General features: G+C 49.5%; 2 protein-coding genes across 4 annotated transcripts; one reads left to right on the top strand and one right to left on the bottom strand.

The window, feature by feature from the left end:
* The first annotated feature begins 333 nt into the window (after positions 1–333).
* Positions 334–6587, top strand: TNNC1 (troponin C1, slow skeletal and cardiac type). Its single transcript, XM_009091032.4, has 6 exons — positions 334–434; positions 3835–3865; positions 4177–4323; positions 5499–5613; positions 5721–5857; positions 6411–6587. The coding sequence occupies exons 1-6, from the start codon at positions 411–413 to the stop codon at positions 6440–6442; spliced, it is 486 nt and encodes a 161-aa protein (XP_009089280.1). The 5' UTR covers positions 334–410; the 3' UTR covers positions 6443–6587.
* Positions 6588–12190: 5603 nt separating this feature from the next.
* RPL29 (ribosomal protein L29) lies at positions 12191–14959 on the bottom strand. 3 transcript variants are annotated; one of them, XM_009091033.3, is made up of 4 exons: positions 14837–14959; positions 14605–14649; positions 13295–13359; positions 12191–12412 (listed from the first exon to the last, which is right to left on the bottom strand). In XM_009091033.3, the coding sequence occupies exons 2-4, from the start codon at positions 14639–14641 to the stop codon at positions 12287–12289; spliced, it is 228 nt and encodes a 75-aa protein (XP_009089281.1). In that variant the 5' UTR covers positions 14642–14649; positions 14837–14959; the 3' UTR covers positions 12191–12286. The 3 variants fall into 3 exon arrangements, with proteins under 3 accessions (XP_009089281.1, XP_018770561.1, XP_018770562.1); XM_018915016.3 differs by having other exon boundaries at positions 14789–14897; XM_018915017.3 differs by lacking the exon at positions 14837–14959 and adding an exon at positions 14743–14823.
* Between the last annotated feature and the right edge of the window lie 1616 nt (positions 14960–16575).

The raw sequence follows: 16575 nt of genomic DNA, 5'->3' as shown, positions 1-16575 counted from the left end.
ATTTTGGGACATGTACCTTTCCTGTAATACCCAATCCTATTTGGCACAGTACAATCTAACGCAGCTCCCAGGGGGAACACTCTGGAGGTGGAGGTGACATGATGGCACGGCTCCAGCCAGGACAGCCAAGAGCCGCAAGAGATCAGCAATTTCGGCGGGTCTTGCTGAAAAGTGGTGCCTTGATCCCACAACAAAGTCACGAGGAGAGCTCCAGCTGCCGCCGGGGCTGGCGCTGGGGCTGGGGCTGGCCCCGGACGTGCCGGCTCGGCGGTGTCCCCGTCCCAAGGCACGCAGGCCAGGCATTCCTGGGGGGCCGGGCGTGCGGGGCTGCCCGGGGCCGGCCCCAGCCCCCTATATCAGCCCTGCCCGCGGGCAGCGCCGCTCAGTGACCGCACAGCCCCGCACCAGCCATGGATGACATCTACAAGGCAGCGGTGAGTGCCTCCCCCCGGGGCTGCGGGCTGGGGAGGGCCTCTGAAATGGATCTAAGGATTTTTGTTGTAGGCTCCCCAAAGCTGCGATAGCAATAATTGGAGGAATGGAAATGGGAAATAATTATAGGGTAGCAACTTTTAGTCAACATCGTCATCCAGGACACTGACCCTCCTCTCTCGTGGCTCTGGAAGTTTCACATTTCTCTTACAAGTGTGAAACTCTCAACTGCTGTTAAATTATTTACAACGACCCCCTGGTTCCCCATTGTAAAGCAGGGAGATGGCCCCTAGGTAAAGCTATAAATCTCAATAAAACTGCACACCATAAGGGATGACTCTTGGTTTTATCCCAGACAAAGCAGAGGAGGATTTCCCAGGAAAGAAACATTATTTGTATGGGTTAAAACTCACCCTCTTTTTTCTGGTGTTTTACAACTCTGCCGTTGCTAGGTTCCCCCACTCCTTAGCTGAATATTTTTCATGGGGATTTAAAAAAAACCTTGGTTTTTTTCTCAGTTATTTCCAAACCTCCTGCTCTGCTTTGCTGGTCCTGCTCTGTGCAGAATCCAGAATGTGAGCTATGCCCTGGGGAACGTGGAGCATCCTTTGGCTATTTTAACTTCCACAGCTGCACACTGCGCTCACTGTGTACACCCAAACTATTTGGTCTGTAATAAGAACTCTGCATTATTCTGTGATGCAGACAGACAGAGATGTGCAAGTGGAATAAGGATGAAAATAGATTCTGGATTGTGTGGATTGCTATTGCATCCATAACTGGATTTACAGTAAGAGCTTTTTGGTGCTTTCCCCCCCTTAAATATACAGCAGATCAAGTTTGATTTTAAGCAAGAGCACAAAAAATCCATCATACCAGTCTTATTGTTATGCCAAGGTTTTTAGAGGGAAGGAATATAGTCCTTGGTAGGTAACTGAAGAAAAAAAACCCCAATGCTCACACATCCCCTGTCCTTTGGTCAGCCTTGAACCTCGGAAATGGAACCCCTGTAGTGATCCTGATAGTGTGAAAAGGTTCAGGAAAGGCTGAGCCAACACCTTCAAAATGGAGAAAAATGGATCCTGTAAAATCAAAGGAAAACCAGGCCTTTCTAGTTAAGGTTTTTAATTAAATAAGCTCTCTGTGACTCAAGGCACAGGCTCTTTACTCATTGTATAGAGACCACATGGCCATTAATTAGGTAAATGTAGGGTTTGAGTCCTGGACATTAACTCTCAACACCTTCACAGAGGCACAAGTCCAAGACAGACACAGCTGAGACAGACAGCTATTTTGTGTATCTATTTCTCACAATTCAGACTGTAAAGAAAACATTCACCCGTGGAAAAAAATTAAGAACTTCAGGTTCCTCTGTCGGACTTCAAACGGAACCATGGGAATGGAGAGAGGAACTGATAAAAGCAAAATACAGCAGACTTGGCATTACCACAGCTGCTGCAGTGCTGTGAGCTTAGAGCTTGCCTCCCCACACTGCAGGCAGAAAAACCTGTTCCTGCAATGATGTGGAGGGAAAAGAGGAATAAGGCAGCAAACAGCACCCATGTCCAGAGCAAACTATGAACAGCTCAAGAGAGCTTTCTGTGACAAAAATGTCACTCTATAGCAACAATGCATTTAATTTATATACACCACATCCATCACTACAGTACTCAAGGAGGCTTCAAAACAGAATAGTTGTATATTTTCTTCATGCTGAGAGCATATATTAATATTACATTTCTGCCAAATCCCCTACATGCAGCCATAGAACTCAATGGATTTTCATCTTACCCACTCATGCCTAGATAAGGGTGTGCAAACACAAAGCTATTTTGGGAAAATTTTTGGGCTCTGTTAAGTGGTGCCTAGAACAGTGCCAGGGACAAGTGTCCAGATAAAGGTCTGCAAGGATAAATACCAAAGCCTGGGAACAATCAGGGAGCTCATCTTTATCTCCAGCACCTCTCCCCCAGGCTTATAAATAGCGCCAGGAGTGTCATGTTACAGAGCAGGACTGGCTGTGGCCATCGTGGTGGTGGCTGCTCTTGCTCTGCCCAAAAAATGTCTACAGAGGGCTAGCAGCTGCCTGCCTGCCTTCAGCAGCACCAGAAACACACTGGGCTTGGGTTTCCTCCAGCAGTGGAGAAAAATCCTGCCACCATCCTTAGTGCTTTCTGCCAAGTTCTCACCTCCTGGAGCATGGGGAGTGGGATAAAATGCTCTGCCTGCTCCCACAGGATCTGTCCTGCTAAGGAAAAGTGCTTTCTCTGCTTCTTGCTGCAAGCAGGAAGAACCAGATGGCTTTTCAAAACCATTGCCCTTTGGGGCAAAAGAATCAGCTTTCACTCAAAGAGACAACCCTGGGTTGTGAGGTCCTGCCCCAAACAAACCCTGGCAGGGATGGGTGTTGGGGGCCACTTGCATGGGGGTGGCAGCAAGGAGACTTTAGTGGGGTCAGCCAGGGCAGGCATGGGGTCCTACCTGGCTGATCCAGGAGGCATAGGACCAGCATAGGAAGGAAAAGTTGATGTTTTCATAGATGCTTCCAAAGGGGCAGTTGGACATGGTGGTGAGGGCAGCAAGTTCAGCCAGGCAGTACCTGGAGAAAGGCACTTAAACAGGTATGGCACAGAACTGATTGATATCCCTTTGCTCTCCTTATTGATTATTTTCATTAATTCATGCCATCTTATAAGCTCCCACTGATGGTCTGTGGGGATTGAATTAGGCAGAGTTTGGGAACAGTCTGCCAGCCCGTGTCAGCTAATGCCTGTTGGCTCCACAGGCCATTCCTTCAGAGATTCCCAAAACAGACTGAAGGGAATAGCAGCTCCCTTCAGCCAGACACCTTTGTAAGAACACTGGCTGAGATGGAAGCAGAGCAGTTAAGCTCTGGATAGGGCAGCAGTTCCCTCAATCTGGGCCTGAAAAACAGCTACCAGGGATAGTCTTGTGTACCTCTCCCTCCCCAGGGAACTCTCAAGCACATCTCAGCTCTGATCTGGCATTGGCCCACATGTGAGCAGCCCTCAGCAGCGCAGCCATCCTGCAGTGAAATAAGAAGTTATCCCCAAATGGTTGACAGAGGCATATTCTTTTCCCAGTGGGCTTTCCCTGCTTGTACAAAGGCATTTCTGCCATGTATTAGCATCTACTACTCTAGAGAAGTTATGTTTTCTTCAAAGGAGATGTGAATAATTTTTTTTAAAGGGAAGCACCTCTTAGACTACAAAAACTTGCTGTGTCAAAACCCCTCTGGCTGTACATTCCCTGGTCCATGAGGTTGCCTCTTGTGAGGTTTGGTTGACCCTGGCCAAGGTTGTTGGACAAACAACATGTCCTTTTAGCAGTTAGTGATGCTGACAAAATTAAAATTACTTGGTGTCTGTGTTTTCCTTACAGGTTGAGCAGCTGACAGAAGAGCAAAAAAATGGTAGGTGCACCTTCAACCTGACCCCCAGCCTGAAGTGGAGCTCCCCAGGCAGCAGCCCTGCCTGCCTCAGCAAGAATGTTCTGGAAAATGCTTTGGTCACACTGGCCAAGGCAGGGCATGGCCCAGGGATTTTGATCCACCAGCATTGCCAGCAAGGCAGTTTCTGTGGTGTGCCTGGTGTCCCACCAGGCCATGCCTGGGCACTGCTGGGTGCACAGTCAGGGGAGGCTGTGCCTGGGATGAGCCCCCTGCCTGCAGGCTCCAGCTGCAGGGCAGGACCCCCTCACCTCTCCTCTCCCCTCTCTCTCCAGAGTTCAAGGCTGCCTTTGACATCTTCGTGCTGGGGGCAGAGGATGGCTGCATCAGCACCAAGGAGCTGGGGAAGGTGATGAGGATGCTGGGGCAGAACCCCACCCCTGAGGAGCTGCAGGAGATGATAGATGAGGTGGATGAAGATGGTGAGAAGTTTGGGTTTCTTCTGCTCTCCCAAGCACCATCCCCACATCTGGGGGTGTGGGGCCATCTGTGCAGTGCTGGCAGGATCTGTGCTGGGGACAGTCACAGCTGTGGGGTGCAACCTGCTGTGAATTCAAAGGAGACTAAACACCCACCAGACCTCAGCACGGCTCCTTTATGGAATTTCCAGGCAAAAAGGAACTATAGAAATTTTTATTCCCACAGCAATCAGACTGCTTGAACTGATTTTGGGGAGGTATTGTGAAACTGTACAGATCCTTTTAAAAAACAAAATATAGGCTGAATGTAGGAACTGCCTTTTCAGAAATGCCACTTAGAGGATTTGATCAGGAAAGACTCTCACTGCTCAAGTGTACACACCCCCACATAACTAACTGTCAATACTGATTAAATCCGTGTACTGATGATCACACATAACAAAATCCACTGTGGGCATTTGGGCAGAAATAGCACACTGAGTAACTAGAAAATAAAATAGCAGCTAAAAATCAGACAAAAAAGGAAAGCATGTGAGTCATTGAAAACAACACTACTATAGTGCAGGTGCAAAACCACACTGCATGAATGCCTTCCTTCTGGAGCTTTCAATATTAATACCTAAATGCGATGGACAGGTATCTCCATAGCAAGAATTTCCATCCTTTGGTGCCTCCAGAAGGACTTTTGCCAAGGCAAAATGACTGTGAAAGGTAAAAATTCACTTACAAGGTCAGAGAAGGGCCTCAGTCACTTTTTCCAGCATCCTGAGAGCTGACTCTTGCTGCAGGGCTGCCCTCCTGAGTTTTGGCCCTTGGTCACTGAAGGGAAGGGTGATCCCTCATTGGCATTGCCTGTCCATCCCCTGTAGCTCCAGCTGATGGCTCCAGCTGGGCTCTCCTTTCCTGCATTCCTCAAGCCCAGTATGAGAAGAGACTGAGGCATCAGACTTTGTTTATTCTTCCAGTTTGACTTGTAGAGACACTGATGGCACTTGGTTTTTAACTTAAACAATAATGGGTTTAACACCACCACTTAAAGTTTTGGGGCTCTGAATTCACATGGCTGTGCAGGGAAGCTGGGTGGAACAGTCTGGTGGAGCTGCTCATGGAGAAGAGTGGAGCTCAGTCAGGGTCCCAGGGCTGGCCAGCTGGCCCCAGAATGTCCATTCTTCCCTCAGGCAGCGGCACCGTGGACTTTGATGAGTTCCTGGTTATGATGGTGCGGTGTATGAAAGATGACAGCAAAGGAAAAACTGAAGAGGAACTCTCAGACCTCTTCAGGATGTTTGATAAGTAAGAGCCATGAGCACAGCAAGGTGGGGTGGTGGGAGGGGTACAGCCAGCCTGGCCCCCCTCCCCAGCAGCTCTGTCTGGTCCTGAGCTCTTCTGTCCTGGCACAGAAACGCTGATGGCTACATCGACCTTGAGGAGCTGAAGATCATGCTGCAGGCAACAGGAGAGACCATCACTGAGGATGACATAGAGGAACTGATGAAAGATGGGGATAAAAACAATGATGGCAGGATTGACTATGATGGTAGGACTTCCTTGCATGTGGTTCGGTCACAAGCCCTTAGTCATGCCCCTGGGCAGCTCCCTTGGTCTTGGCTGCTTTCTTGGATGAGCACAAGCTCATGAAGGCAGTGCTGGGCAATACATCTGACAGGAGCACATGCACAGGGATGGGGGGTTCTTACACTTGTGAAATGGGAGCAAGGACCTGGGGCTGCCTTACCTGTCCCCTTGCTGCACTGAAGCACTGCCACTTTTCACCAGTCCCCTCCTGCCCCCGCTAACACCAGCACCATTTCTGAGGGGCTGAATCTTTGAATGTGGTGCTGACAAAATGATGCCCAGCCCATGTGGTGGCAGCTGAGGGTGATGCTGGGCTCCAGTGACATTTCCAGCAGGAGTCACAAGTTCTTGCCACAGTCAGAGGAGCAGTAGCCATCCCCCCCTTGGCCTCTCGCATATCGTGAGGGTGGAAAAGGAGATGGGGGTGGGAAAAGCTGCCAAGAGCAACTTGACAGCTGTGAGGGCACTTCAGTCTCACCTCACACCTCTTGTCTCCAATGTCTTCCCCTTGGCAGAGTTCCTGGAGTTTATGAAGGGGGTTGAATAAATCTGAGGCCAGATGGACAGCTTGAATCTCCTAAACCCTCCTGCTCTGCATCTCATCTTCCTGACTCAGTCCCCTGGCTACCAGCATGAAGACTGAGTGCTGAGAAGGGTGGCCAGGGGGAAATAAAACCTGTTAATACCCAGTGCCTCAGCTGGTCATTCCTTAGAGGTTCAGTGACAGCTTCACCCCTGTTGTGAACTCATGATTAATGAAACCACTGTTGGGGGCTGCTTCTGGCAAGGTGACATCACAGCTGGAGCTTCAAGCCTCCAGGGAGGTATTCTGCTGCCAGCCCAACAGCAAAGTCCATCCAACAGAGCCATGAGTGCTTGTGGGGAGCTGCCATGCTCCATCTCCTAACCCTCCCATGGTGAGCAGGCTTGGGAGCTGGCACTGGTGCCTGCTGGTTTAACTGGAGCATTGGCAGCATTTTAGCAATGAAATATTAATTAAAACCCACTTCAGCCATCACTGAACTCTATGTGCCAGGGACAGTCCCTCTCCTCCCTACTCTCACCCTGGCTATCCCAAGGATACACCTCCTTCTCCTCCCTGCCAGCCTGATTGGCACCCTGTAATGCCCAAACAAGACCTCAGTTTGCTTTGGAAACATGAATAAAAGCCATTCCTGAGCTGGACTGGATGCTCCTTCCTGTTTCTCCCAGCCTGGTGGGAGGCAGGTACTGGCCCCTCATAGTCCTCCTGCAGCCCTGGGTGGGAGCCTCACTACAAAAAAATGACACACCCAATTTTCCCTGGCAAATCACATCGATCTGGGCCACTGAGAAATGCACAAGCCCACTCTGGGTCTCAGCTCCCAAGCACAGGGTGACAGCAGGGCCAAGGAGCCACAGCACCGTCTCCTCTCATCCCAAGGAAGTGCAGCATTCCTGTGGCATTAGCAGCTCTCCCTGCACATAGCTGCCTCCTCCCATCGAATTACAGCCCCAGCACAACTCCCACATTGCAGTCGTGTTGCTAAAGTCAATCGTTTACCCAAGCAAAACAAACATTGGCAGGGCAGGCACGGCACTGTGCAGGTGCAAGCCCCGGCCGTGCTGCCCTCAGCCCTGCATGGCCACGCTGCTGGGCCAGTGCCCCAGGTCTGCTGCTTCTCCCTCTGCCTTTCCTCCACAAACCAGACTTTTTTTTCCCCCACTTCTGTGGAAATAACACCCTAAAGCAGCTGTGACACAATCTCATTTATAGCAATGATGAAATACTGCAGTTCAGGGAAAACAGGGATGAGAGAGGTGGTCGATTATTTGCAAGGACATGGCTGTGTCTTTCCTCTGGACAAGCAGCACTAAATACTTTGCTAAACCAAGATTTATAACAACAGAAGAACTAAGAAAATGAACTTGTCAGTTAGAAACCTAGGGTATTTTGGAAACAGCCCTAATGCAAACATCTGTTTGACCCACTCAAAGGGGTCTCCCCATTAATTCCAAGCCCTTGATGTCATAGCTACCTGCAGATTCAGCAGGACTACAGGTGCACCAGAAGGCAATGGAAAGATGGGTCTAAGAATCCTGTGACAGGAAATGCTCCCAGGTGTTAACAGATTCTCTCTCCAACTAATCTGTAGCCTAGAGATGAAAAAGAAACATTTTCCACCTCTGCAGTGTAGCAGCAGCAGTTGTTTCCCACTGAAACCTGTGAGGACACAGCATGTCCTCATGTTTTACCCCAGGCCTGGGAACCTCCAGAGTTGCCAATAGCTGGGTTCAGCCAGGAGCTGAGGTGATGCCAGCTGTCCCCACAACCATGGCCACCCAGCCCATGGGCAACCCACACCTGCACTCACATCACATCAGCCACCACTGACAGCCCCCTTATCCTCCTCTGTCCTGGCCAAATTCCAGCATGCAAAAAGGACTTCTCCAAGATATTCCTCACTGCTTACTGATAGGCTTTGGCTCCCTGGAGAATGAACAAGAGAGAAAATAAGATTAACCCCTTTCCTTCAGTCAGCAGGGTGGCTTGGACTGTGCTGTGACCCAGGGAAAAGAATGGCTGGGAAGAGCCACCTGACCCTGTGTCTTGGCTCTTCCTTCTTGGCTCAATGGCAATGGCAGCAGAAAGCCACAGCCTCACCTGCTGCCCACCCTTTTCCAAGAGTAAAGCGGGGAAAGTGGTGGCAGGAGAGAGAAGACAAAGGTCTTGTAGCAGCCAAAACTTGTCACTAGAGAAGCAGATACACTGGGACTATTTAGGCTTTTCTCATCCTTAGAACAGGAGGTTGGGAAGCCAGGAAAACTGCTGCCAGGGTGGCCTGCCTTAACACACTGCCTGTCCTAGTCAGACAGCAAATGCTGCAGGGTGAGGAGCTGTGGGTGGATTCACTGTTGGCTAAAACACAGGAACAACTGCACAAGGAATGTGACACGACATGACAGGCCAGCGAGTGGGTGAGCAGGCTGAAAAAACAGTCCCCCAGGAGGATCAGCCTGGCTGAGCCCCCACACAGGGCATGTGCTAACAGTGAATGAAAACCACCCTGAGCAATCCATGGATCTGTGCAACTCCAAACCAGTTCACAGTTTTCAGCACACGTGCACTGAACCTCTGGTGTCCAAAAGCATTTGAGGAATATGACACAAGTCCACATTGTCTGGGGAAGCTAAAGCAATTAACATTTTTTTTTAAAAATCAGGCAAAAAGTAATTTACCAGTGTCTAAAACAGTCCCTAGATCTGTGTGCTCTTACCTCCCCAGCAGAGACAGGAGCTGTGCAGGCAGGTGACAGCAGTCCATGCCACCAGACACTGCCACAACTCTAAGACCATTTATATGCTTGCCTTTGCTGTAGATTTAAACTCCTGTCCTGGTTTGCAGCTTTATCAGCATATTTGGAGCCTCTCCTCAGCCCTCAATAAAACTTTGCTGTGTGAACCAAGTGACTGCAGGAAGCTCAGATGGAATTTGGTACTCACTGCCCTAATAAAACCTCTGCCTAAATCTGCCAGCAGGGCAGTGTCAGTGTAACATGAGCTAAGGTACATCAGACAAGCACTTCACCAAGCCAAAGCCCCTGTGGTGTAAAAACACCTGCAACAGCCTTGAAACCTGGGCAAAGCAGAACTCATGTTCTGTTGCTGCTTCTTTTTGACTACTCTATTGAAAGGCAGTAAAGGGGGATACAGCAACACGTGTCTAGCCCTACTTTTTATCATCACTGTGAACATCAGTGTCCCCAGTGGACATCTTGCCCCATCAGAGCATTTTGCAGGGCTTTGATTCCCCCCCCCCCACCCCAGTTCTGTGCTCTTGGCTTTCAGAGCAATGGCTCACCTTTGCCAAATGAGATGATTTGGTATTTGGTTACACGCCCTTTGCCTTTTTTCTTTTTTAAGTCAAAACAGAGAAAGGAGCCAAACTGGAACTTGATACTGAGTCCTCTTAATTGCAAAAGGGAGAAATAATCTGCAGCAAGTATGACGTACAGCAACAGCAAGCACGAGATGTATAAGCTGATGTACAGCAGTTGTTAAGCATTGAGATGCTTTTGAGCTCTTTGTCTTCCTGCAGGATACCAAACACTTCATCACGAGAGTTTTGCAGTTTTCAAATATCAAAGATGAGAGAGCTCTGCGTAATAGGAATAGTTTCAAGTGGGCCACAGCTGCTGGTGCCCCCTCCTGGGCTCCTGATACGTAATGTCCCCAAAAAGGATCTCCAACCTGACTTCACCAACAGAACTCACATGATTTCACAAGGCAGGAGAAAGAGGATGGAGACCCACCTGGAGGCAGAGTCAGCACAAACTCCCCTCCCCAGCTTCCCCTTTGGGGTTGGGACAACTGTACAAAGAGGAAAGCTATGAACACAGGCGTCACAGGGTTAGCAAATGTAGTAGGTGGTCACTGATGTCCAGGCAGCGTCCTGCAGAACCACCCCATGAGCTGGGAGCACACAACAAACCTGACACCTGTGGAAGCTCACAAAATTCCTGTCCCTTGCTACACAATGATGCCTGGATTAAGGTTACGTTCCTCTGGGCTGCATTTTGTCACGCAGCCGCTATTTTGGTCAGAAAGTCAGCAAGGCCTTATTTGGGAAGCTGTCCCACTGAAGGGCAGCATGAAGGGCAGCGAGATGAAAAGGCTGCTTCTGAAGCCAGGCCTGGGGGAGCTGCCTGGAGCCACAGGAAGCCCAAATCTTGCCCTCTGCTTCTCCTTAACATTCCAACATCCTCTTCTCAGCCTGACCCTTGCCTCTCTCTTCCCTCAGACTGCATCTTGTGGGTGAGCTACTCCCACAAGACAGACACTCTGGGGAAGACATCAAGGGGGTTGAGATGAAATCTCCCTTCTTGCCTTTTTCTTATAGAAGTTTTAGTGCTAGAGACTTAAAATGCAGAACTTACACTGGGCAGAAAATCTGCAGACACACAGGTAAAGGTGTAGACTGACAAACACCCAGTGCCCTGTTCAGAGTTTTTTTTCCTTTTGCTCTTTTACCACACAGCTACTCCACATTGACCCTCGCTGGACCAGCCACTCCAATATCCTTCAGTACCAGCAACAACTCCACTGTGTGCCTTAATGATCTAGCAAGCAATGGAGTGAACCTTGCCAATGAACTCTGTCATGCCGTTGCTTAATATTAAATCTGGTTTTTACTGATACCTTTGCTGGTGATCCTTTAAGCCCCCCAAATACTTATTTGTAACAGGCTGACTAACACCAACCTCCACAAAAGCCCAAGAGCTGCACACAGCAGGAATCAGACAGCTAAGGGCTACAGACATCCCTGACTTTACAACCCCCTTGACCTGTGAGTTTCAACTTAGTAAATCTCTTTATATTGCTTTGTTTAGGGCTGAGTGGGTTTTCCTAATTGGTCAGAAACAATTAAAAAGCGAGAACTGGGAAAAGATTTTTGAATTTAAGCCCGAAAGAATTCAAGCTAACACACATAATTTTGGTAATTGACTAAACTATTAAAAACTACATGGATTAGATGTTCCTAGTTAAAATAGATTTTTATCCTGCAAGTGTTTTGCTGCTCTACTGAAGTCAGGTCCATGTGAACTTCCAGCCCTGGTGTGCTCTGCCGATTTACCCCACCGGGTGGACACGCACAGGAACTGCAATCTCAGAACAGCTGGCAGCATTCCAACAGGTGCCTCGTGCCAGAAGTGGAAAGCACAGCCTGACCAGCTTTGGGGGGACCCTGGACAGTGAAGCTCTCCCCTGATGTACAAAACAGCAGGAGCAAAACCCGGGCTCAGCTCCTCCCGGGATCTCAATCGTTATCCCCCTCATCTCCCCAAGCCAACACATTTCATCAGACAGTACTAGAGTGAAGACATTCCCTAAAATCACTGTTTAAAAAGGTGCATTTTGTATATTCCTAAACCCTTACATGTTCCCATGAGTAGCTCCATTAATGCTTCAATCACTACAAATATTTCAGGATACAACACACACCAACTCCAGCACAAACTCCTGTGGTATCCAGCACTCCTTCCCCCCCAGTTTCCCTGGATTCCCACAGCTGTAGGGAACCACACACCAAAGCAGCAGACATGTAACAACCCTTGGAAATTTCAACTTGCTCTAGCAGCACCAGGAATTATCAATAAAGTCATGGTACCTGAGAACAAAAATGTCACCCCAGTTTTCAAAAGCACAGGAAGGATCCAGGGAACTGCAAGCCAGTCAGGCTCCCCTGGATCACTACTCACAGGCTTGATGCACAGCTGGCAGCTAAAACACAACTCAAACAAGGCCTCTCCTCAAATTCAGGAGGTGAAGGCTTTGTTACATACAATTTTATTTTAAAAAATGCTGTAACACACATGCCAGTAAGAAAACTGGGTCTTCTTGTTAAAGCACATCAGTCCTTTTTCTGCTGAGCAGCCTGCTGAGCTGCCTGCTTGGCATTGTTGGCCTGCATCTTCTTCAGCCCCTTCTTGTTGTGTTTCTTTGCAAATCTCATGTTCCTCAGAAACTTGGGATCAACCTATAAAAATAAAGGAAAAATAAGCCATGTTGCAGAAGAGACATCTATAAAAACATTTGTAGCTCCATATTGTTCCAATTATTCCCAAATGCAGGCTGTGACTAGTTCAGACTTCTTTTCTGATTTTTCAAAAAGATTGTTCTAGTCATCTGCAACCAGGTTTTAACAGCTGTTTTCCTTAACCACCATAAACAAACAAAAAATCCTAAACCCCAGCAATAAACATAAAGAAACAATAGGACAGGCAAAGGTGCAGGAGAGGCAGGATTGAACCCTCACTGAGCTTTGCACCACTTCCAAAAGGCTTGACATCTACAAAGTAAATAAAATCACAACCTTCACCTAACACAAAATTTACTGTTTTTCCTTTCAAGTGTGAAAAAAGATCCTGTTGTACCATTTGGATAATCTCAGAAAAAGCAATATCATTTGTCACTTTCATGTGTTTTGCCCAGAAATGCTAATTCCTCTTTTTTTTTTTTTAATTTCCTGCAAGTGAAATTATCTGGATTAGTATAGACAGTAAAACAATACTGAAGGAGAGAGCAGAAGAGGAGAGGAGGAGACCCAGCAGGACTCAAAAGGGAAAGGAACCATTTAACTGGACTTGGTGACAGCCACCAGAACAGGACAGGGACAAAACTGGCCACTGACTAAAATGCAGTTTCACAGACATACAAGAGCAGATTTCATGTGGGTCAGAAACATCCCAGCTGCATGTCAGGTAAGCGAAAGAACTGAACCCCACAGTGGTTCTGACCCCCTAAAACACAGGCCTCTGTCTGCAAAGAAAGTGTCAGTCAAAATAATACAAACTCTGGGTTTTTTCACAGTTAAGCCTCAGTGACTCAACAGCCTGGCAACATCAGCAGAAATACTCACCCCTTTGAGAGATTCGTATCTATGGGTTTTGGGCTTCTTGATGCCATTTCTGTGCCACTTACGGGCTATGTGGAAAACAAGACAATCACTTAAATTCCAGTTCCTGCTACTATTTAGCAGCTGCATTAGTTTCTTTTGTAAGTGTACCTGACTATCAAAATGATGTGGAATAGACAATTTCCAGACCCTTCCTATCCAAACTGCATTTCAATTAAAAACACACCTCTATGCCCATCTCTTTGCATGGGCCTCCAATCCAAAGATTTCAGGCAGCTCATCTCATCTCATTAACTGATGACACCCTGACAGCACCACCAGCAGAGTAAAAGCCTCACTCATTAATAAACTGCAGCCCTTGTGGTCAGTGTCAGAGGGCACTGTCACTGTGCAGGACCCAGCAGAACCTATCTGTGACCTCTGCTAAGCACAGCACTGATGAAAGACCCTAGCCATGAACTACTTCATCACTGTGGCCATCTCTGGATTGCACAGGATCCCAGGGACAACGCTTTTCAGGAACATCACACAATGACAGGATGGCTTGGGTTGGAAATAACTTTAAAGACCATCCTGTTCCACCCCCTGCCAAAGGCAAGGGCATCTCTCACCAGACCAGTTTGCTTCAAGCCCTGTCCTTGGACACTTCCAGGGATGGAGCAGCCACAACTTCTCTGGGCACCTGGTGTCATCCTCAGAGGGAAGGATTTCTTCCTAATATCCAACCTAAGCCTACTCTGTCAGTGTGAAGCCATTCCCCTGTGTCCTGTCACTGCCTGCTCTTGCAAAAGGTCCCTCTGCCTGCTTAGCTGGTGGTGACCAGCATGGAATCACTCAGGTTGGAAAAGGCCTGAGATCTCAGAGTCCACCACCACCACCCAGCCAACCAGACCAGAGCACCGAGTGCCAGGTTCAGCCTTTTCCTGAACACCTCCAGGTACGGTGACACCACCACCTCTTCAGGCAGCCCATTCCAATGTCCAGGCATCCTCCCTGTGAAGAAATTCTTCCTAATGTCCAACCCAAACCTCCTCTGGCACAGCTTGAGTCTGCATTCTCTCATCCTACTGCTGGTTACCTGGGAGAAGAGACCGACCCCAAGTTTTCCAACGTAAAAGCTCCTATTTTTCTACCTACGTATTAATTCTACATTGAGCCCAAACAGGTCCCGACTCTTATCACACTCCTTCTAATCCCCCATTCGATCCCCGTGCAGCACCACCTCATCTCGCACAAACCCCCGGGCAGGCCGTGCTGCCATCACCGCGCCGGTCCCAGCCCGGTTAAACCCGCCAGGATCCCCGCCCGCTCACACTGGTTGTGCGTGGTGTGGTTCTTGGACTTGGCCATGGTCGCACCTGCGGGAGAAACACACACGGCTCAGCCGGGCCGGGCTGCCGAGGGGCGCCAGGCTCCCGCACAGAGCCCGCCCGGCCCCGAGCCCAGGTTACCGCCCCGCTCCGACAGCCCCGACCCGGCCCCTCCGCCCGGCCAGACCCGCGGATGGTGCCGGATGGGCGCGGATGGTGCCGGGGCCGCCCTCACCGGAGCCGCGCTCGCCGCCGCCGACGGACCGGAAGAGAGGGAGCACCGCGGGGGTTGCCGGGAATCAGGGCCGGGCCGGAACCCCGTGTCCTGTAGTTCCGCCCGGCAGTTTCCCCGTTGCCTTCCCGAACCGCTGCTCTTTGCCCGCACTGCCCCGGCTCCCGCGGCCGCCGCTCCCGCTCCGTGAGGGACCTGAGGCCGCTCCCGCCCCGGGAAGGCCCCGCCGCGGCAGGACCGCAACACCCAGCGACGTGGCGGACCCGGTCCCTCAGCGACGCGGTTCCCCCCGTAACGCGGTTCCCAGCAACACGGTCCCCCCGCTATGGTGCCCCCCGACCATGGCCTCTGCCGGCCGGGGGCCGAGGGAGCCGGGAGCCGAGGCCGCCCTGCTTGGGGCTCTGCCCGACGCCTGCGGGAGCCTGAGGCCCTCGGCCCCATCGGAGTCCGGGCTCGGTTCTTCTGCTCGTTCCCCGCGCTCGGGCAATGTAGTCTCGCACAGGCAATGCTCCTCAGAGCGGGTTCACTCAAAGCTGTTCATCTTTATGGTATGAAGCACCGGAGGCTCGAACAGCTCTGTTGCTTTCAGACAGAAAGCTGTGCCACCTCGGTGACTCCACAACTCCCCATGCCCAGCAGACGTGGCACAGTGCAGGTGTGCCGTGTTCTGACCAGGCTGCGAGGCTGAAGTTTCACTCCCGCAAAAGACAAGGACTGAAGTTTGATATTTCAGTCTGTGAAAGACACTGAAATGATGATTGTGATGGGAAAATGTCCTCATTAAAGGGCAGACACTGCAATGGTTTGCCCAGCATGGTGGTGGAGCCATCGTCCCTGGAGGTGTCCGAGGAAAGACTGGATTTGTGGTGATGGATTGGGGCATCTCCCACGGTGAAGGGGCACAGGAATAAGGGGAACCGAAGGCCACGCTTGGCCAAGCCCCTCGGGTTGTATCTCTTGACCAGTTGCAGCATTTCTGGCCAAGGCTGCTGTGATTTCAAGTGTGAACCTCTGAAAAATGAGCAGAAAAGGCCCAGGCTCTTCTGCATTGTGGGAACAGACTGCCACCTTTTGATGGCGTTGCCTTTATTTTACAATGAGAGGCACAAGTGAATTGTTTAAAGTTACCCAGACTGAAAAAAATAGCCCAGAGACCAAACACCCCATGGCCAGTACAGAGAGTGAACTGGACATTGTTTCAGTGGCTGATTGCTTGCAGAGCAATTGCTACTCTGCCCCAAGTTCAGATAGCTATAAACAAGCTCTTCCTATTTTATAAAAACAGGGAAAAATAGATTGTCCTTGGTAGTTGGGTAATGCTGATGAGAGTGAAATGAAAACAGGCATGAAAAAGAAAGATAATGCAATTCAATTTCAGTATTTCTGTTATTTTGAGCAAGACCTAAGATGCAAAGTGTATTTGGCTTCATTTTGCAGCCCCGCCCCCATTCTGGGCAGTTGTTTTGTAAAAATAGATGAAAATAGCAATATTCTTTTACTGGCATTTTGCAGCTGGGAATATAAAGGTCTGCTCAAAATCCTCCCTGATATGCAAACATCTGACTTTTTAAACTGTTGTTTTTTCAAATTCCTTCCACTGTAGAGAGCTCCAGTCTTAAAATATTTGTACATCCCTATGGCCAGCTAATTGCAGCCAACAGCAGAGAGAAACCCTGACTTTCCTGATAACACAAAGAGCCAAGCTCAGTGGAAGACAGAACTGAATCCCAGAGGTGTGTTTG

Source organism: Serinus canaria, chromosome 12 (assembly GCF_022539315.1).
Source record: "Serinus canaria isolate serCan28SL12 chromosome 12, serCan2020, whole genome shotgun sequence".
In the NCBI taxonomy this organism is placed as follows: domain Eukaryota; kingdom Metazoa; phylum Chordata; class Aves; order Passeriformes; family Fringillidae; genus Serinus; species Serinus canaria.
Note: the sequence above shows the minus strand (reverse complement) of the source record. Positions and strands in the feature narration are given on the sequence as shown.

Excerpts from the sequence above, each read along its gene's own strand:
- TNNC1 (XM_009091032.4), top strand. The coding sequence starts at position 411 with ATGGATGACATCTACAAGGCAGCG. Across the intron at positions 4,324-5,498 it reads AGATGAGGTGGATGAAGATG|GCAGCGGCACCGTGGACTTT; the intron begins GTGAGAAGTTTG and ends TTCTTCCCTCAG. Across the intron at positions 5,614-5,720 it reads CTCTTCAGGATGTTTGATAA|AAACGCTGATGGCTACATCG; the intron begins GTAAGAGCCATG and ends GTCCTGGCACAG.
- RPL29 (XM_009091033.3), bottom strand. The coding sequence starts at position 14,641 with ATGGCCAAGTCCAAGAACCACACCACGCACAACCAGT. Across the intron at positions 13,360-14,604 it reads CCACACCACGCACAACCAGT|CCCGTAAGTGGCACAGAAAT; the intron begins GTGAGCGGGCGG and ends TTTTCCACATAG. Across the intron at positions 12,413-13,294 it reads GATACGAATCTCTCAAAGGG|GTTGATCCCAAGTTTCTGAG; the intron begins GTGAGTATTTCT and ends TTATTTTTATAG.